Source organism: Oryctolagus cuniculus, chromosome 1 (assembly GCF_051225735.1).
Source record: "Oryctolagus cuniculus isolate XC-2025 breed Fujian yellow rabbit chromosome 1, ASM5122573v1, whole genome shotgun sequence".
NCBI classification, from domain to species: Eukaryota; Metazoa; Chordata; class Mammalia; order Lagomorpha; family Leporidae; genus Oryctolagus; species Oryctolagus cuniculus.
The window spans coordinates 33,744,550-33,766,551 of record NC_142867.1 but is presented as its reverse complement, the minus strand read 5'-3'; the positions used below and the strand labels follow the sequence as shown (position 1 = coordinate 33,766,551).

At 46.7% G+C, this 22,002-nt stretch overlaps 1 protein-coding gene across 5 annotated transcripts in view; it reads right to left on the bottom strand.

The window, feature by feature from the left end:
* LOC100346516 (uncharacterized) overlaps positions 1-22,002 on the bottom strand; it is a 244,706-nt gene that overhangs the window by 102,025 nt on the left and 120,679 nt on the right. For 4 of the 5 annotated variants that reach the window (XM_051825757.3, XM_051825770.3, XM_089309870.1 and 1 more), the window contains one exon: positions 17,480-17,725. The exons of the other annotated variant lie outside the window; for it this stretch is intronic. In XM_051825757.3, the coding sequence (XP_051681717.3) occupies positions 17,480-17,697 (218 nt within the window). In that variant the 5' untranslated portion in view covers positions 17,698-17,725. The remainder of the gene's footprint in view (positions 1-17,479; positions 17,726-22,002) is intronic. 5 annotated transcript variants of the gene reach the window in all.

Below are 22,002 nucleotides of genomic sequence, written 5' to 3'. Positions count from 1 at the left end.
TCTACAATCCCTGGGTGTCTTTCTCTAGGTTGAGAAAAATCCCAGGGTGTCAGCAAATAAGGGGACAAAGGGAACCATGAGAAAGGCACTAGGAAGCAGGAGGGGCTGGTCCAGAAGAAGAAACTCTGCAACTCCCCTTACAGCACTTCCTATTTGCTTTGACTTTTTTTTTTTTTTTTTTTTTTTTTTTTTTTTTTGACAGGCAGAGTGGATAGTGACAGAAGAGAGACAGAGAGAAAGGTCTTCCTTTGCTGTTGGTTCACCCTCCAATGGCCGCCACGGCCAGCGCACTGTGGCCAGCGCACTGCGCTGATCCGATGGCAGAAGCCAGGTGCTTATCCTGGTCTACCATGGGGTGCAGGGCCCAAGTACTTGGGCCATCCTCCACTGCACTCCCTGGCTACAGCAGAGAGCTGGCCTGGAAGAGGGGCAACCGGGACAGAATCCGGCGCCCCCACCAGGACTAGAACCCGGTGTGCCAGCGCCACAAGGCGGAGGATTAGCTTAGTGAGCTGTGGCGCCGGCCTGCTTTGACTCTTGAGTGTTTTCAGATAGGTCCTGATTCCAAAACATTTACATTCACCAGGAGGGCTCAATGTAACTGCTTCCTTTTTGTCTCAAAAATTGCAAACATTATGGGATGTGCACCAACCGCAGAAGGGATCCAGGAGCTGAGGTTGGGGCAGAGGGAGAGGGTTTGGTCTGCAGAACAGGGTGAGCCTTTCAGCCACAGCAATGGGGCGAGCATGCCATCTCTGAGCTCCATGATTAAAGCAACTGCAAATTAGTTTTAGCAAAGGTCTTTCCCCTTAAATTGAAAAGCACAGTGTAATGGAATTTCATAGACGCTGCTTTGGAAATGACTTCATATCTCACTGTGCTCAGAGCTGAGCGTGGCCACATGCCATGAATCATAAGAGACAGAGGATCTCGCGGGGCTGCCGAGCCATCTTCTGACTGCAACGTCTAGACACACAGTACACAGGCCGTTCCTTAACCTGGGAAAGGAATTACTCAGTTCACAGCACTGGAGCCACCGCCACATGAATAATCAACTCGTCTTCCTCTGACCCAAACTATCTACCTGCAAACTGTGCAAGTACCACAGTCAGACTCCTAAGGGCTGCTGGCTACTGATGGAGTGCCCTGGTATGTGCATTTTTGAATGAAAGGCTTTGAAAGGCTATAGGGTTTCCAGGATCTAGTAAGCCTGCACAAGAAATGATGCAGTCAAGCTGACAAAGATGTACTGAATGGCACTGTGTTTTCATTGGTCGGCTTGGGTACACAAAAAGACTACAAGAATCATCTTTCCAAATTGTTGGCTGCTTGACAGTGAATCAAACAGGTTGCATCTCGGTGTCCAACCTGACAAATATTTCCTGATGGCCTAAATCACTGATTCATTCCAGCAAGAAAAATGTGTGAGCACCTACTATGCACCAGAAATGACACCAGGAGCTGGTATACAACAGCGACCAAGACTATGTTATGGGGGCCGGCACTGTGGAGTAGCAGGTAAAGCCGCCACCTTTTTGTGCTGGCATCCCACATGGACGCCGGTTCGAGTCCCAGCTGCTCCACTTCCAATCCAGCTCTCTGCTATGGCCTGGGGAGGCAGTGGAAGATGGCCCAAGTGCTTGGGCCCCTGCACTCATGCAGGAGACCCAGATCCTGGCTCCTGGCTTCAGATTGATGCAGCTCCTACCACTGTAGCCAACTGGGGAGTGAACCAGCAGATGGAAGACCTCTCTCTCTCTCTGCCTCTCTTTCTCTCTCTGTAACTCTGACTTTCAAATAAATAAATAAATAAATCTTTAAAAAAAAAGACTCATCACGGCTTTCATGATGCTTACAAATGATGGAGATGGGATGCAGTCAAATAACACAATGTGGGGCTGGTGCTGTGTCTCTGTGTTTCTCTCTCTCTCTTTCTGTCTGTAACCCTACCTCTCAAACAAATAAAATCTTTTCACAAAAAATAACACAATGCATGTGAACTTGCAATTCTGACAAGGCTATAGCTATGGGAGGTCCTGAGAAAGCCTAGGAGAGGGGAATTAGACCTGGTCAGCGCATGTGGAAGACATCCTTGAGGAAGTGAGCCTTGAGCTGAGAAATACAAGGGCAGGATGAGAGAAGGGAGAACAACTCGAGGCAGAGGGCACAGCATGGGCAAAGCCCTTCAGTGGCAGGAGTTTGGGGAGAACTGGAGACAGGGCTGTGACAGTGAGCCAGGAGAGCCTGCAGAAGGACGACTCCCTGCAGCATGTGGAAGGCCATTCTTTTTTTTTTTTTTTTTTGAAGATTTCTTATTTATTTGAGAGTTAGAGTTACAGACAGTGAGAGAGACAGAGAGAAAGAGAAAGGTCTTCCTTCCATTGGTTCACTCCCTAAGTGGCTGCATCGGCTGGAGCTACACCGATCCGAAGCCGAGAACCAGGTGCTTCTTCCTGGTCTCCCATGTGGGTTCAGGAGCCCAAGGACTTGGGCCATCTTTTACTGCTTTCCCAGGCCACAGCAGAGAGCTGGATCGGAAGAGGAGCAGCTAGGACCAGAACTGGAGTCCATATGGGATGCCGGCGCCACAGGTGGAGGATTAACCTACTGTGCCATGGCGCCAGCCCTGGCCATTCTGTCTTAATGTGAAGCACAAAGTGTATGTGGTGGAAATATTTATGCAGTGGCGGAAAGCTGGTTCCATCTGATGAGAAATCATCTCCTGACTGTGTAGCATGGAGTTTATTAAGAGGGAAACCCATGAGTTGTTTGCCAAAAACCCATCAAGGAGGGGAAGGCCTTTGGTCTATGGGTTAAGATGCAGGTTGTGACCTGCTCATGCCATATCAGAGCACCTGGGTTCAAGCTGCAGCTCCGCTCCTGTTTCCAGCTTCTTGCTAATAATACACACCCTGGGAAGCAGCAGATGATGGCTCAAGTGGTTGCCTCTCTGCTACCCACATGAGAGGCCCAGACTGTGTTGGCCTGGCCCAGCCCCAGTTGTGGCAGGCATCTGGGGAATGAATCAGCAAATGGACACTCTGTCTGTCTCCCTGTCTCTCAAATTAACTAATAGTAATAATCGTTTTAAACCATCAAGGAAAGATCTTGTAGGTATTTAGAGCCTTGTCTTCCCTGGAAGTAACCTGCTGACATGTACTCTGGGAAATAGCAGATGATGGCTCAAGTGCTTGGGTCCCCACCACCCACATGGGAGACCCAAACAGAGTTACTGGCTCCTGGCCCAGCCTCAGCTGTTGTGGGCATTTGGGGAATAAACCAGCAAACACCCTCTCCATTTCCTTGTGTGTCTGACTTTCAAATAAATAGAAATTAATTAAAAATTTTAAAAGGAAATGAATGAAAAATTTTAAAAATTAAATTATATTGTGTTCATTTTGTTGAATGATTTCTCATTTGCTAATCATTTAACAAACGTATCTACCTGACATAACAGTACTGATTTTTAAGATGTTATAAATACTTCTTCTAAGAGTAACAATCCTTTGTAACTGTGCTGCATAGACACAGGTGCCCAGAGACTGCCTCTTCTCCTCGACCCAGTTAGCTAGAGGTGCCCACATGCCTACCATCCCTTTGTTTCTGGTAAAAATTCATGATTATCCTAGCCAGAAGGGGTTGCATAGGAGCTCACCAGCACCCTTTGACCACATAAGCATGGATCAGTCTACACAGCAAGATGGCAGGGCTCTGCGTCAATGCAAAGCAGGATAGATGAGCTTTGAATGGAGACAAAGGCAAGTGGAAAGACAAAGAGGCAGGCCCAGGTGGCTACGGACACAAACAGCAGACTTGGAGGCATCAGGTGCTAGAAGGGAGGTACAAAATCTCAGGTTCTGCTGTATCCTTGGTAGGATCCTGTGATGTGTTCAACAACCCTGTTTCCTTCTCCTAGGTATGGAGATTTGCCTGGGACTACATTACCAGTCACCCTTTCAATTAGGGCCAACCTAGTGTGGGTGAAAGTTTGTGTGCCACTTCCAGGTCTGCCCCCTAAAAACCATCAGCAGACTCCTCCATGCCCCTTCTCCCCCTCCTTGATGAATGCAGGAGGCCCCATTAACTTAGAGCAGTGGCACACACCAGGGGCAGCCTTCCCTCCTCCCCTGATGACACTGGGCAATGTCCAGAGACACTTTTCTCTGTTTGTTTTCCCAAATGGGAGGATGCACAATTGGCATCTATGGGTTAGAGGCCAGGGACAGGGTTAAACATCCTACGGTGCACAGAAGAGCCCTCCACACAAAGAATTATGCAGCCCCCAAATGTCAACAGTGCTGCTGCTAAGAAATCTGGTTGAATGTCTACGCAGAGCAGTGTTCCCACCCCCAAACACCTACCTGCATCAGCTGCTGATTTAAACAAGAAACAAATCTGTATGGTGTTAAGCCACTGAAGTCTGGGGACGGTTCATTATAGCACCTAGCAGGATCTCCTTTAACAAGCACAATCAAACCAGTTCAGTGTTTCTAGGGAGGACAAGTGTGCCCTAGCAGCAGAGCCATATCACTTGACAGGTACTGTGACGGTTTCCAGGATAAAGGTGAAGGCTGGGGTGTGTTTAGCATACCAGTTAGGCCATTGGTCAGGATGCCTGCATACTGTTTCAGAGACCCTGGGTTTGAGTGCTGGTTCCTGCCAGTGTGCACCCTGGGAGGCAGGAGGTGATGGTTCAATTACTTGGGTCTCTGCCACCCAAATAGGAGACCAGACTGAGTTCCTAGCTCCCAGTGTTGGCCTGGCCCAGCACTGGCTGTTGCAGCCATTTGGAGAGTGAACAAACCAGCAGCTGAGATCTTGCTCTCTCTCTCTTTGAAATTAATTTTTTTAAAAAAGAGGTGAAGAACAATGGATGCCTCATCTTGGCCCTTGAGTCATGAAACCCCACAGAGTAGCAGGGGTGAGTCAGGTCAAGAAGCCAATGGATATATAATGGCTCTTTCCCTCTTAACGATCAGAGACAGTGCCTTTGGGGAGAAGTTCTTAGCAGCTCATCCCAAGAGCACAGCAGGAACTCAACATCTGTCCAGGAAACACACAAGAACAGCCAGAGGCAGAAGCATTGCCAAACCCTCTCAGCCTCCTCTCTCGCTCGCCTTTTTTGTGCAACAGGAACAGGTTGACAATGATCAGCAAGGTCCTTTCCATGTATGGTCTGGTCTTGCTGTGACTAATAAGATGATTGGTTGTATATATCCTCCTGATGGTTGTTCATTATATCACCCTAACATAAAGTAATTTAATTTCAGTGGGATAATTAGGGTATTTCTAATCTAACTGATAGTCTGCATGAAATGAGATTCTCAGAGGGAGATTTGTGTATCAAGAGACTGGTGACCTCCGGCCCCAATTTTCACACAATGTATTAATCTGACAGCCCAGCTTCCCACAAATATATTGTGTCCATATATTTCTGAGCCTGTGGGTTATAGAAAATACGTGCAAATGGGATTACTTTATTTATAATGAGATTTCCTTGGGCTTGAGGAGACAGATCATAATATTTTAACAGAGGCCTTCAGACTGGCAGAATACCCATGTGTTAACACAAGCCCTGAGACACAAACACACAGAGGAAGGCAGGTGGCCTTGTCTATAGTGTTGTGCTGAGATGCAGCTCAGCAGGAGATAAAAAAGACCAAGCCCTGGGAGCTGCCACCCACCTGGGACAGCAAGGAAACCCCACATGGCTGAGGCCACAGCAAGACTGCCTGGCACTCACTCACCTACCTCCCCGTGGAGCCTACAGAAGGAATCTGCACATCATGTCTGTGGTGGAGGCAGGCAGGGAAGAAGCAATCAAGACAGGCGTGGGTGAGGCTGGCATTCTAAGCAAGCATGGAAGACCTGCTGCCTGCTCTCCTGTCCCCCAAGTTCACCATGGGACAGATCCAACTTAGTAACACTAAGTAACACTTAGTAACACTAAGTCGCTCTCCTGCTGCCTCTAGTTCACTTCTCCTCGAGCCTCACTCTTCCTCCTTGGGATTCAGGTTTCTTTTTTGTTTGTTTTTTTTCACTGTTTATCTTTTTTTTAAATTTTATTTAAGGTGTGCAAAATTTTATGTATTTCATATATACAGATTTAAGAACGTGGTGATATTTCCCACCCTATCCTTCCTCCCGCCCACACTCCCACCCTTCTTTCTCCTCCCTCTCCTATTCCTACTCTTAATTTTTACTAAGACCTATCTTCAATTTACTTTATACTCATAAGATTAAACCTATATTAAGCAACAAATTCAACAAATAGTATGAAGAAAAAAACACTGATTTTCAACAGATAAGGGCTATAAACAATCATAGAATCTCAAAATGTCAATCTCACTCCAATACATTACATTTTAGGTTCTCTATTAGTTATCACAGATCAGGGAAAATGTATGGTATTTATCTTTAAACTACCTGCAAGCAAGATCTTGTCTCAGCTCTGCTTTTGTGGGGATCAAGGCTAAGACAGCACGGTGCCTAATGCCTAACCTGAGGGGTTCAGGCTAGGGTGTCACGACAAGAGGAAAAACCTGGTAGCAGGGCATGAGCATTCGTGAGTAAGCAGCAGAAGACTGACTCAAGCTATAAAGACACAAAGTGAAGTAGGCAGGGAACTACAATGAAACTTAACTGGGACATGGCCACACGTCCCTTTATGTGTTATCTGTGGTAGCTTTCCAACTTCAATAGCACGGTTCAGTGGTTACAACAAAAAAACCAAGGCCAGGGCCGGCGCAGAGGGTTAACACCCTGGCCTGAAGCACCAGCATCCCATATGGGTACCAATTCTAGTCCCAGCTGTTCCACTTCCAATTCAGCTCTCTGCTATGGCCTGGGAAAGCAGTAGAAGATGGCCCAAGTCCTTGGGCCCCTGCACCCACATGGGAGACCCAGAAGAAGCTCCTGGCTACTGGCTTCGGATTGCACAGCTCCAGCCGTTGTGGCCAACTGGAGTAAACCAGCGGATGGAAGACCTCTCTCTCTCCCTCTCTCTCCTTCTCTCTCTCTGCCTCTCTCTCTGCCTCTCTTCTCTCTCTGTAACTCAGATTTTCAAGTAAATGAATAAATCTTAAAAAAAAAAAAGAAAAAAAATGGCCCACACAGCCTGAAGCGTCTTCTATATGGTGGCTTAATGATAAGGAAAATCCAGGGTTCTACAGAAATGCAGAGAATGGACATACATGTTATATGAAGGTTGTGCTCATGATGGTCAGAAAAAGCTAGGGAGAGTCAGAATGCTGAAGAACAGAAGCAACACATTACTGGGGGTTACAACTGCAGGAGGAGAAGCAACAAGGGAGCTCATAGGACAGGGGCTACAGCAGAAGGTTTTTTAAGGTCTCTGTTGCTGGATAATTTCTCTCATTTTAGGATCTTCTCTTCAGTAGCCAAAGATGCTGTAACAGGGGCAGTCACCCAGCCTAGTTTTTATGAGGCCTATGTCCCACATCAGAGTACCCAACCCTGGCTCCTGACTCCAGCTCCCTGCTAATGTGGATCCTGGGAGGATGCAGTGATGATCCAAGTATTTGGGTTCCTGCTATCCCTGTGAGATACCTGAATTGAGTTTCTGGCTTTGGCTAGATACGAACATTTACAGAGTGAACCCACAGACGAAAGCTAGCTCACTCACTTGCTTGCTCTCTCTCCCAACTTCCAATCACATTAAAAAAAGAAAAAAGTTATTACAAAGAGTAACCACAGAGCATGGCATGTACCCTCTACTGAAGGGAATTTACAGGAACTTCATTGTAATTGTGTCCTTCTAATGAACAGTGGGAGCCCTGCTCCTGTAGCAACTCTCTTTGCACCTAGGCATCCTGCTGTTAGAGATCCCACCCTCTGCTGCCCTTGGTGGTATGTCAGATACACCGGCTCCGGCTCCCATCTTCAGCTCCTGTTGCTGCCAAATGAGCCCCAGCTCATTACACCATTACATCAGACCCTCTTGGGGCCTCTGACAATGAATCTCACAGGCTGGCTTTGGGTTTCTTGGTAATAAGACCCCGTGATGTGTGGTGAGAACAGCTACGACAGATGAAGCTCTCTGCAGAGCCCCATGGTAGGGCCTCTGTTGTGGCCTTGGAAAAGAAAAGATACTGGGTGATCCAGCACAGTTAGAGATTGAATTATTTTGTTTAGTTCTTTCTAAAAGAGATTTATTTATTTATTTATTTATTTGAAAGTCAGAGTTACAGAGAGAGAGAGAGAGAGGTGGGTGGGGGGGAGATCTTCCATACACTGGTCCACTCTTCAAATGGCCACAACGGCCAGGGCTGAGCCAGGCTGGAGCCAGGAGCCAGAAGCCTCATCTGAGTCTCCCACGTGGGTGTGGTGGCTTAAACACTTAGATCATCCTCTGTTACCTTCCCAGGCCATTAGCAGAGAGCTGGTTCAGAAGCGGACATCCATATAGGATGCTGGCACCGTAGGCAGCGGCATTACCCACTCTACTTCAGCACCAGCCCTTATGTTGAGTTCTTAAAAAGACAAAATAAGTGCCAGGCAAGGTAACTTTCTTGGGATATATAAATGAATAACTGCTCTACCCCTGAGGGTCACTATCTAACCAGAGAGATCCATTCACAGATGGAGCCCCCACTCCAGCGGGGAAGTGCTGCCCCATGGCTCTGTAGGTCAAAGGATGCATTGAGGAAACTGCTTTGCCTCTCAGAAGGCCACAGAAGGTTTCAAGGGAAAGAAGATGCTTGAAATGTGTCCCCAGAGGGCCTGGGGCTGCACGTACCAAGGGAATAAAGAACAAGAAGCCATGACTCGCACAGCTCCCTGGGGAAATGCAGCTATGCATGCCTGGCCTTCCACATACACCTGTCCACCTGTCTGATTTCCAAAGAACTTTACGGCATTCAAATGGCTTCAACTGAAACACACTTAAGGATTTTATGGGGGTCCAGGTTCATTGATACCAACATCAGTTACTGGTTGTGAAGAAATTACAGTCAAGTTTTCTGGTTGACTGGTGTTAGATAAGTTCATGTTTCCTTTGTCCCTGTGTAGATGGAACCAATGAAACGGATCTAAGCAAGCATCTGCAACAAGGCTAGGTCACTTGCTCCTAGGGAAGCAGGCTGGCACCCAACTTCTGCAAGCTTTGGTTTCCTCTAGAGCTTGGCTTCGAGTGCAGCAAACTGATGCTTATCTAAAGGTATGTTAGAGGGCCGGCGCCACGGCTCACCTGGTTAATCGTCTACCTGCGGCACCAGCATCCCATATGGGCGCCGGGTTCTAGTCCGGTTGCTCCTCTTCAAGTCCAGCTCTCTGCTGTGGCCCGGAGGGCAGTGGAGGATGGCCCAAGTGCTTGGGCCCCTGAACCCGCACAGAGAACCAGAAAGAAGCACCTGGCTCCTGGCTTCGGATCGGCGCAGCTCCGGCCATAGCGGCCATTTGGGGAGTGAATCAATGGAAGGAAGACCTTTCTCTCTGTCTTTCTCTCTCACTGTCTATAACTCTACTTTTCAAATAATAATAAAAGGTATGTTGCGGGCCCAGTGCTGTGACAGAGTGAGTTAAACTGCCACTTGAGACAAGGGAGTCCCAGTTCCTCCACCTTTGATCCAGCTCCTTGCTAATACACCTGGGAAATCAGTGGAAGATGGCCCAAATGCTTTGTCCCCTGCCACCTAGGAGGGAAACCCGGATGTGGCTCTTGGCTCCTGGCTTCAGCCTGGCCCAGCTCTGGCCTTTGCAGCCATTTGGGGAGCACATCAGCAGATAGAAGCTAGCGCTCTCACTCTCTGACTCTCTGGCTCTCTGGCTCTCTGGCTCTCTGCTCTCTGGCTCTCTCTCTGCCTTTCAAATAAATAAATAAATCTTGGGACTGGCCCTGTGGCATAACAGGTAAAGCCTTTGCCTGCAGTGCCAGCATCCCATTTGCGCACTGGTTCGAGACCCAGCTGCTGCACTTCCAATCCAGCTCTCTGCTATGGCCTGGGAAAGCAGTGGAAGATGGCCCAAGTGCTTGGGTCCCTTCACCCACGTAGGAGACCTGGAAGAAGCTTCTGGCTCCTGGCTTCTGATTGGTGCAGCTCTGGCCATTGCAGTCAACTGGGGCATGAACCAGAGGACGGAAGACCCCTTTCTCTCTCTCTCTCTCTCTCTCTCTCTCTCTCTCTCTCTCTGCCTCTCCTTCTCTTTGTGTGGCACATGCTGCTTTAGAGCATGGTGCTACAGCTGCAGAATTCAGTGCTGGGTGTTGATGTCCACCTCTGTGGGTGGCAGGGATGGAATCCAACAGCAGACACAGGAATAGCATTATCTTCCCGTTTTTCTATGAACTTTTTGAACTCTCCTTGTATGACAGCCATGCTCTTTGATTGCATACCATGTTCCAGGCTCTGTGTTAAGGGATTTACAAACATTATCCCAGCCAGACATCACAAGGGGAAACTCGTATTCCCTGTTTGAGACAAACACAGAGTCAGAGAAAGGATAAGTGCCTTGGGTCATACAAGTAGGAAAGAGCAGGGAACTGAGGTGCACCTGTGTGATTCCAGCTTATGGTCTTCAGCTGCTAAGTGGTGCTGCTCTCACAGGGAAAATAAAACAGGCATGCTTTCATTAATTTGGTCCTTGCCGGAGTGAAAATAAAAATGTAGATCTAGTAGTTTTTTTTTTTTTTTCACTCCAGAAAAGAAAAACCAGGCAGATATTAATCAAATCGGTGACAGGCTACTTACTCACCCTTCTTCCAAAATGCCAGACTGGGGGTGGTAGGATGAAGAGAGACTTACAATGAAACTGGCAAGGATCACCTGGGGTGTGGGCTGTGGGTGGTAGCAGCCTGCAGAGCCTAGCAGAGCCTCTATTCAGCCAGCAAAGGGGACCCAGGCTCTTTGCAGTGACTTAAGAACACCCATGAGGGATGCTAGAAGAGATGCCGCAGGCCAAGGTGGTCTCACTCCACTGCTGGTCATCTGCCTGTTTGCTCTCAGTCCCAGCCCCAGCCTTCCATGCTCTGCTTTTGTTTCAGGGGCACGAAGATCCCACAGACTGCCTTGTTAGCTGACTTCTGATTTGGTCCTAGCAGAGGGCAGCACTGGAAGAAGTTTGGAAAACAGGAAGGGAAGACAGTACTCTCCCTCTTCCAGTCCTGTCAGTGACCCTCCAGTGCAGTAGGCCTGGGCTCCAGCTTGTAACTACCTCCTCCTCCCCAGCCCCAGATCCTAGTGTCCCCTCCAGTTCCCAGCACTGGCCTGGCACAGCTGCCTCCAGGATCCCAGCGCCTGCACGGGCTCCTGGGCCCTGGCAATGCCACTTCCTCTCTGTTCCCCCAGGTCTAAAGGTAAGAACATCTGGACAGCTGCTAACCTTTGCACTACGCTACTGCCCCCCCCCCCTTTTGCTCTTTGAGCCCTTCCAACTCCTTTGATGCCAAGTCCTTGTAGGAAGGTCCCTGGAAAGCTTTCTCTTTTCCTGTCTGAAATCCAAGTAACATCTTTCAAATATCTACATCTGTCACTGTTAGAAAACGCACTTCCTGGGCCGGTGCCGCAGCTCACTTGGCTAATCCTCTGCCTGTAGCGCTGGGACCCCGGGTTCTAATCCCGGATGGGGCACCGGCTTCTGTCCCGGTTGCTCCTCTTCCAGTCCAGTTCTCTGCTGTGGCCAAGGAAGGCAGTGGAGGATGGCCCAAGTCCTTGGGCCCTGCACCCGCATGGGAGACCAGGAGGAAGCACCTGGCTCCTGGCTTCGGATCGCACGCCAGCGGCCATTTGGGAAATGAACCAACAGAAGGAAGACCTTTCTCTCTCTCTCTCTCTCTCTCTCTCTCTCTCTCTCTCTCTTTCTCTCTCTCTAACTCTGCCTGTATAGAAAAGAAAAGAAAAGACAAGACAAGACAAGACAAGAAAAGAAAAGGCACCTCTATGTTAGAAAAGGCACTTCCAGAGAACTTTCACTGATTTCCCCTCACCATTCTGATAGTCCCACTCTGGGCAGTTTCCTGGCTTCATTCTTGCAGAGTAACAGAGCCTACTGCTTACAGATGACTTACTATATGCTTTGCAAACAGTAACACCTAAGTATCAGCCTAACAACGACGGGCTATACAGCACTTTAAAGAAAGTGACTGAAAATAGCTGAGGCTGCCCAGCTATTAAAGGGGTTGCGCCTGGACTGGAACTGAAGCATCCATGACACTCCTCAGTGCTCCTCACCTATCCTTGCCTCTAAGACAGCTGCTTCTGGCCTTTTTCACCTGTGCTTTCCTACTTCTTTCTTGTCTTTTATTTCTCTCTTTATTACCTAAGCTTTAAAAAGAAGTCCCCTACTTCCCTTTCTCAAAGGGACCCTATTGTGACAACCTCTTCTTGACTCAGACTATTCCCATTAGCCTGCTCGCTCCCATAAGTAGATCCTTCCCCAGACAGCCTCGCCATCTGCTTAACTCCTCTCTGACCAGGATATGGCCCTGAGAGGTAAAGAATGAGAGGCTAGGAGACAGCACTGTAGCATAGAGGGTAAAGCCACTGCCTGCGTTGCCAGCATCCCATATGGGTGCCAGTTTGAGTCCTAGCTACTCCATTTCCAAGCCAGCTCCCTGCTAATATGCCTGGGAAAGCAGCAGATGGCCCAGGTCCATGGGCCCCAGCACCCAAGTAGGAAATCCAGATGAAGTTCCTGGCTCCTGGCTTCAGCCTGGCCCAGTCATGGCCATTGCAGCCATTTGGGGCGTGAACCGGCAGATGGAAGATCTCTCTCTATCTCTCTCTCTCTGCCTCTGCCTCTCCTTCTCTGTAACTGACTTTCAAATAAATAAATCTTTAAACAAACAAACAAACAAAAGAACACGAGGCTATAAAGACTTAAGAGGGACCAGCACTGCTGCATTGGTTAAGCCTCTGTCTGCAATGCCAGCATCCCATATGGGTGCTGGTTCAAGTCCTGGCTGTCCCATTTCCAGTCCAGCTCCCTGCTAATGTACCTAGGAAATCAGCAGAAGATGGCCTAGGTGCTTGGGTCCCTATACCCACGTGTGAGACTTGGAAGAAGCTCCTGGCTTTGGCCTGGCCCAGTCCTGGTCATTATAGTCATTTGGGGAGTGAACCAACAGATGGAAAAGCGCACTCTCTCTCTCTCTGCCTTTCAAATAAAGAAATAAATAAATCTTTAAAAAAGAAAAAAAATTTAAGAAACATCCTAGGGGAACCTGCTTTAATGATTATTTAGGAATAAAGTCCAGGGACCACTTCAGCAGCTAACGTGCAAATGCCTACATAAAATACCAGAGGCCACTCTCAAACAGTTTCTTTTCCTTAGGTGCCTCAGGAGTGCCCCGTAATTCTGACTGATTACTACGGCTGGTGAACCACTTACGGATAAGCAACACAGAGGATCATTCCAGTCCCCAAAGGAAAGAGAACTTAAATCTGATTTGGAAAATGATCTGATAATGCCGTGTTGCTGGCATCGAGGCAGATATTTCAATCATTTCAGATTTGGCTACTACGTCTAAGATGCAAATGGAGAACACCCACCTTGAAGCTCTTTTTTTAAAAAGGAAGAATGATTACCACTTAGGATTTACATATATTTTCGCCAAGTGCTGCTGCCCAAGCTTTCTCGAATATAGCCCTCCTGACGGACCTCTGCCTTGGAGTCCAGCGCTGCCACTGCCTCCATGTCTACACAAGGCGGCTGAGTCATCCATGCATTAGGAACCCTGACCCCCAGCACTGCTGGAAGAGGCAGGTGTCACCTGACAGTCTCTCCACGGGGCTGCACCCTGAGCCACCACACCACCTGTCCCCCCTCGCTGGCCAGTCCCCAGTTCCCGCCTGGCACGTCCTCCTCCAGCAGTTTTGGCCCTGAATACACTTCAGGATGAGTTCCTTGGTTGTGATAAGCAGGGCCCACGATCTCTGACAGCTGTTCCCCGCTCTTCATCATCATCTGAAACAATCAGTAAGCATTAGAGAGTACTTTTCCCTTTACAAAGGTGATAATTAGATAACAAGCTGAGATTAAAGTAATTACAGTTAGACAGCTGGCGAGGCAGCACAGTCATGTTGAAATATTGTTGGTACTTCAGCATCTGGTTCTAATAACAGCATAGGCTAAAAGATTTTACATTAATTACAGAACATAATTTAATATAAACATATTTAATTACAATTGATGAGCGATAAACTGTTCAAGAATGACTTAACCCCTTCCACGTGTCACAGCGATGGGGACTCTGGGCAGGCTGTGGCCTGGGCTGCTCCTTCTCACTCTTCCTGGTGGGCTCTCCACAGCTCCCCGGCCCCCATCCTGGAGAAAGTCCCCATACATGAGGAATGTTCTAGGCAAGAATGTTGCCAGTGGATGATCCCGTGGGTGTCTGGCAAAAGCACAGTACTGACCACCCTTACAAAGCCAAGCTGGAAGGGGGCTGCAGCCACAGTGCAGCCCTGGGCTGGGATGCACACTGTGGGAGCTTCTCCTCTCATTGCCTCACACAAGCGAAATGGGGCAATGTCGCCACTCCCTACCTGGGCTTCCCATGCCCCCAACCTTTCACGTGGTACCAGCTTTTTAGTTCACATGCAAGCTACTGAGTAATCCTCCCATCTCCCAAAAAATGTTTAAAGTAAATCCATTTTCTTTACAAAATCATATCCAGAAAGTCCCGAGGCACAGCAGTCTGAGTGTTGTAAGAGCCAATGTGTGCTAACACCTGAAGACTTCTACCAGAGACAGGCCGTGACTCTGGCAGGCATCCTTGCTCCCACGCTGCCAAGCCCCATCAATACTGGTGATGAGCGATGCAGTTCATAGCAAATGAGGACCTCACAGATGCAATCTCCACTGGATAGAGAGCGCCAACCATCATTAGCTGCACACAACCTTTCCAGAGGCTCCGTGCATGAAGGCAAGACATCTAAAAGCCAAAAATCAAACACTGCTAGGTCTCAGTGGTATTGAGGTGACTCAAGAGGCAACCCAGGGGCAGGCACTGGGGTGCAGTGGATGAGGCCCCTGCTTGAAATATCAGCATCCCATACCAGAAAGCTAGTTTGAGTCTCAGCTCCTCTATTTCCAGTCCAGCTTCCTGCAAATGTGCCTGGGAAGGCAATGGGAAGACGGCCCAGAACTTGGGCCCCTGCCACCTCTTTGGGAGACGAGATTGGAGTTCCTGGCTCCAGGCTTCAGCCTGGCCCAGACCCCTAACTATTGTGGGCATATGAGAATTTAGGGAATGCACCAGCAGATGGAAGATCTGTGTGTGTGTGTGTGTGTGTGTGTGTCTCCCTCTCCCCTTTCTATTGCTCTTCCTTTCAAATAAATAAATAAACAATTCTTTAAAAATAAAGAGGCAACTCAAAGAGAGCGCAAGGAGTATCATTTCTAAGTACAGCCCTGAGTTGGAAAATTCATGATCCAGTTTCCTATGTGACAAACGATGGGCAATTACAAATAACTTCAAATACAGTTTTCACTTTATGCTCTTGGTTGCAGAGTATAAAGCATACATGCTCCCAAAAGCTAAAATAAGTGCCAAAAAAGATAGCTTATTACTCATAAGCAAGGATGAGCCATTTCTAGAGGAATTACTGTCAAACACACAAAAAGTAAACTTAATAGGAAAACTGAGGATCACACAGCACACAAGAGAGACACAGGACTCTCAAAGCAAAGGTTGCTGTATCCATCTCTTTGAAAAAAAAAAAAGATGAAATTTCAAGTCACCGTTTCTCATAGTGTCCATTTCACTTCAACAGGTTTCCTTTTTGGTGCTCAGTTAGTTGTCACCGATCAGGGAGAACATATGATATTTGTCCCTCTGGGACTGGCTTAATTCACTCAGCATGATGTGTTCCAGATTCCTCCATTTTGTTGCAAATGACTGGATTTCATTGCTTTTTTACTGCTGTATAGTATTCTATAGAGTACATGTCCCATAATTTCTTTATCCAGTCTACTGTTGATGGGCATTTGGGTTGATTCCAGGTCTTAGCTATTGTGAATTGAGCTGCAATAAACATTAAGGTACAGACAGCTTTTTTATTTGCCGATTTAATTTCCTTTGGGTAAATTCCAAGGAGTGGGATGGCTGGGTTGTATGGTAGGGTTATATTCAGGTTTCTGAGGAATCTCCAGACTGACTTCCATAGTGGCTTTACCAGTTTGCATTCCCACCAACAGTGGGACAATCCTTGAAAACATCATGCTAAGTAAAGAAAATCAGACACAAAAGGTCGCATAATATATTATATTATATATAAAAAACAGAACAGGTAAATCCACAGAGATAGAAAGTAGTTTAGTGGTTGCTAGGGGATGGGAAGAGAGAGGACTTGAGAGTGACTAAAGGTATTCGATGTCTTTTCTTTTATAACTTCTGGAATTTGGTAATGTATAAGATTATGACTATATTACAGCTCACAGAATTGTATACCTTAAAGTGGTTAAAATATTGGATTCGATATTTTGTAAATTTTATTTCTCTTTTTTTAAAGAAAACAGCTACCAATCTGGGCAACTGGAGCATAAACAAACTAGGGAAGCCTGGAAGCCTGTGGAAAGTGTGCACTTTAGAGTCACCTCACCCAAGGGGGAACAGGCTGGAGTATTTACACACCAGCTCCCATCAGCCAGTGCTTGAAGGCTGCTCCTAAAGGGGTATCAAGTCCTCAGCACTGCTGGTCTGCTTGCATAAGTCCTTAGCATAAGCATGTTGATGCTGACAGCTGACAGGTCGGTGTGTTCTGAGGGTACAGGCAGGGAGGTGTAGGCAAGGCACTGACAATCTCTGCTACCTTCTCATAGAGCTGTCTTGGGTGTAAGCAAGAAATTATGTGCAAAATGCTTCACAGGGCTAGAGAAGAGAAAGCTCCCAATACATGTGAGTTATTTTGATAGAAGGCTCTACAAGGTTAAACAATTTGCTCAAAATGTCACAGCTAATGCAAGGTGCAGCAAAGCTCCATGTAGCACACAATCTTTCACAGAGAACTAAATTAACCAAACATATACCAACCAATTTTGCGAACATACCTATCAGATGGCAGTCGTGCAATCAGGGCACTCAGAGGACATGAGAAACCGGCTTTACATTTTCCCTCTTTCTTCTCACTTACGTACCCACCCGGGGGAGAAGCAGTTGCTGCTCTCACCAAAAGGCCTTGAGGGTTGAGGTTAATGTGTACTCAAGTTGCTCAGAGTCTGAACAACGTGAGGTCTGTTCTGTAGGTGAATATTTGAGATTCAAATCCTACACATTTGCTGACAATTTAGTGCAAAGGACCAAGATACAGACACATCCTAGACTGCAGGAGCAGCGGGGTAGCACACTCCTCACCCACATGTTGCTCCTTCTGTTCCATGGAATAGTCTGAAGTTCAGTCTGCTCAACAAAGAGGTACGCCAGCAGAAGGGAAGAAGAGCAACCTCCCTGCCAGGACAGCCCACAGCAACTGTCAGCTGAGGGCAGCCGGGGGTCCGCAGCAGCAGAACCCAAGCCTACCTGATCAGATAGTGGTTGATAATGGTGTCGAAGTAGCTGTAGTACACAACATTGTTCACGTGGCCATACTGGTCGTTATCTTGCCATCTTGTCTGGATGGGTAAGAAGTACCCATAGGCCTCCTGCCGCCGCCGCCCATCTTCAACTCTCTGGTTCTTTGATGAGGTGGCAAAGGAACAGGCATTTTTAGGAAGCAGCCTTGAAACCCAAGAGATCATCACTAGTGATTGTGGGCTTAGAAAGTACCTTGGAGAAAAAAAAGCAACAACGCATAAGAATGTTCTTCAGAAATCTTCATTTTAGTTTTACCAAAGCACCTGCATTAAGTTTTGATCAGTGATTTCAAAAAGGATATTCTCATAAGAAATAAATCTTCTCTTCCTATCCAGGTGTTTGCTGCAAACCTTTTTCACTTTGTACAAAGATTCCTCACTGAGGTTTTACCACATCCTGCCAGAAACAGGTGAAGCCTTTGAACGTGGCTATGGGAATTTAACCTTGGACTCTAGGGAGGTCTTTTGTTCCACAAAATATTCCCAAGGAGGGTGCTGCTTCTAATAAGATCTGCAAAATTACTAAGGGTATAAAAGTAGAGCTCAGGGAACCACCACAATGATGTAACGGTTCAAAGACACTGTCTGTGACACCAACATCCCATATGGTACTGGCTTGTCTTCCAGTTGTTTCCCACACAGCTCCTTGCTAATGTACCTGGGAAAACAGTGGAAGATGGCCTAAGTACTTGGGTCCCTGCATCTACATTGGAAGCCCAGATGAAGCTCCTGGCTCCTGGCTTCAGTCTGGCCCAGCCCTGGCCATTGTGGCCATCTGGGGAGGGAATAAGCGGATCTCTATCTCTTCTTTCTCTCTCTCTCTCTCTGTAACTCTGCTTTTGAAATAAATAAATAAATATTTAAAAACAGAGCCCAGGCCTCCAGTATAAAATAAAATGTCTGCCAAGAAACTTTATCAACTAGGACTGCCAACAGTAAATTTTTTACAAAACTTGCACACCCTGTAGAAAAAATTTTAAATATGCATAAACAAGAGGAAAAAATCCAACAGCTCAATACTACCCACTACAACACTTCCGTGTGAATTATTATGGTCTTGTATAAATGCATATGCACTTTTAAAGGAGTTCATAGTGCATGTGTTGTTTTTTAATCTCTTGCTCTTAACAACAGATCATTAATAGGTTTGAACACTCTTCTACATCATATGTAACACTAAATTCCATTATATTCATTGCTTTGAAATATCACCATCCAATACATTCCCTATGATTGCATACTTAGGGTTTTGATTCCAATTTTGGTCATGGGGTGGAAATTTTTAAAAATAAATTTTTGTATATATTCATGATTATTTTCTTGCAAAAAATCTCCAGAAGCAGAATTGCTGGGTCAAAGGGCAAATGAATTGTTACAGCTTTTGATATAAATTAATGTCCTCCAGAAAGGTAGTACCAATTTATCCCCTCCTCTGCAGTGTATGAGCAAGCCAATTTCCCTGTCAATTTTAAAACGCTTTGTCAATTTGACTGTGTTCTCTCATTTCCATACAAATTTAATGACATGTGCTAAGTGGAAAGATGACTGCTGCTCCCAGCAATGATGGAATAACTAGTATCGGAATAACTGCTCTGCTTGAGAACAGCTACAAAAGCTAAGTAAAACATAAATGCAGAGCTGTTGTAAGGTACCCAAAAGTCATCAAGACAGCAGCATTTCACAGACTGCAACCTGGGGACAGGGTGACATACTAAGTGAGCTCTGCACTTGCCACGGCTGTTTCTTAGCAAGATCTTCACCAACTCATCAGGTGGGGAGTGAAAGCTGAATACATAGCAACAACCCAGAGCTTGTGGTGGGCTTGCAGTGTTGGAAGGAGACAAAAAATGGAGGCCACCATTCTAGAAAAAAGTAAGCTGCAGAGAAGTGAGCCTCCTCTCAAGGCACCTGCTGACTCCTAAGCTGCACCTGCTCAGAGTAAGACCAAGAAACCAAAAGAAAGTAATTGTTATGAGGCACAAAGCCTATGGGGTTACGAGGAGTCTCATATTGCTGAAGATATAGAAGTTAGCTTTCAGGGCTGCCAGGAGGAGGACAATAACCTCAGGGAGACTGGCAAGAAAAAGACAGTCACAGAATGGGAAAAAATATTTACAAGTCACACACATGATGATGATCTAGTAAAAAAAAAAAAAAACCTCTATACATAAAACACACAAAGAATAATCCAATTAAAAAGTGGCAAGGGGCCAGCATTGTGGCACAGTGGGTTAAGCTGCCACCCATGATGCTAACATCCCAATACAGGCACCAGGTCAAGTCCCAATTGCTGCACTTCCTTTCTAGCACCCTGATAATGTGCCTGGGAAAACAGTGGAAGATGGCCCAAGTGCTTGGACCCCTGCACTCATAGGAAGACCTGGATGGAGTTCCAGGAGCCTGGCCCAGCCCCAGCCCCAGCCCCAGCCCCAGCCGTTGTGTCCATTTTTGGAGTTAACTGGCAAATGGAAGACATATCTCTCTCTCTCTCTCTCTCTCTCTCTCTCTCTCTTTCTCTCTCTCTCTCTCTCTCTCTCTCTCTCTCTCCTGTAACTCTCCCTTTCAAATAAATAAGTAAATATTTAAAAAATAAAAGTGGGCAAAAGATCTGATTGTTCTCCTTGGCACTTTGACCCAGCAATTCTGCTCCTAGAGATTTATTCCTAGAAAGTAATCATGAATACACATGAAGAGCTGGGTCCCTGGGAGGGCTACTCCTTTAGAATAAAGACAAACCTTTGATTGACCTTGACTGGCCTTGATCAAGGTTTTCTGTGAATATTACCTGTCATCCAGCAGAAAACTAAATGATCTCTGGAAGCTGTTTTTTTTACAGGTATAGGGCTAGCAACTCTGAACCAGCTTTCTGTGAACCTAAGCCTGAGCAAATAGGTATATACAATGAAAACAGAATGGGCCTGGTTTCTTGTCTGGAGAAAGGACTCACAAATACTTGGAGAAAGGAGAAAGATTAAAATAAACCTTCTAGGTTAGTCTGAGCCTGGGAGTATCAATATGAACCTTTAAGGCAAGAAGGTCACTGCATCTCAAAGAGAGACTTTTGATAAGGAAGGTCAATTCAACATGAAGATTTCATAGCATAGCCTCAAACAGACAAAACCAAAGGTGGAACAAATTCCCAATCACAATGGGCAGCTTTAACACACCCCACTCAGCAAAATGAACAGCCAGAAATAAATTAATTGAAATACCGAAGGGCAGGTGTGGTGCAGCAGGTTCAGCTACTGCTTTGGGATGCTTGCAGTCCATATCAGAGTACTGGTTCAAGTTATGGCTACTCTGCTTCCCATCCAACTTCCTGGAAGGCATCGGATGAAGGCCTAGCCCAAGCTGTTGCAGGCATTTGGGGAAGTGATCCAGTGGATGGAAGATCTTATCTCAACCTACCACTCTGCCTTTCAAATAAGTCTTAATATAGAAAATTAGGGGAGGGGCATTGTAGTGAAGCAAGCTAAGATGCAGCTTGCAGGGCCGGCGCCGCGGCTCACTAGGCTAATCCTCCGCCTAGCAGTGCCAGCACACCAGGTTCTAGTCCCAGTCAGGGCGCCGGATTCTGTCCCAGTTGCCCCTCTTCCAGGCCAGCTCTCTGCTGTGGCCCGGGAGTACAGTGGAGGATGGCCCAAGTGCTTGGGCCCTGCACCCACATGGGAGACCAGGAAGAAGCACCTGGCTCCTGCCTTCGGATCAGCGCGGTGCGCCGGCCGCAGCGGCCATTGGAGGGTGAACCAACGGCAAAGGAAGACCTTTCTCTCTGTCTTTCTCTCTCACTGTCCACTCTGCCTGTCAAAAAAAAAAAAAAAAATGTGGCTTGCAATGCCAATATCCCATATAGGAGTGCAGGTTCGAGTCCTGGCTGCTCCACATCTGACCTAGCTCCCTCTTAATGAGCCTGGGGAGGCAGTGGAAGATGGCCCAAGTACTTGGGCCCCTGTCACCTACATGAGAGACCCAGTTGTAGTTCCAGGCTCCTGGCTTTGAAACTGTCCAAGCCACTGTCGTGGTCATTTGTAGCAGACAAAAGATCTCTGTCTCTGTTTCTCCCTCTCTCTATGTCACTCTGCTTTTCAACAAAAAAAGTAAACCCTTAAAAAAGAAAATTAGAATGATGTGGTTAACAACATTTAGCACCCGGGCTGGTGCCGTGGCTCAATAGGCTAATCCTCTGCCTGCGGTGCCGGTACTCCAGGTTCTAGTCCCAGTCGGGGCACCAGATTCTGTCAAGGTCAATAAGCAAATGGTTTCAATATGAATACAAAACTTGCGGCATACAACTAATCTGTCTTAGAGAAAATGTAATGGTGAAGTAAAAATATGAGAATGACAAACAATGATCTGAAGATCCACCTCAATAAGCATGAAAGAAATAGAAAAATAAATTCAAAGAAGGTATAACAGAGTAGTAATAAAGATACAGACAAAAAACAGTGAAATAGAAAAAAGATACATATA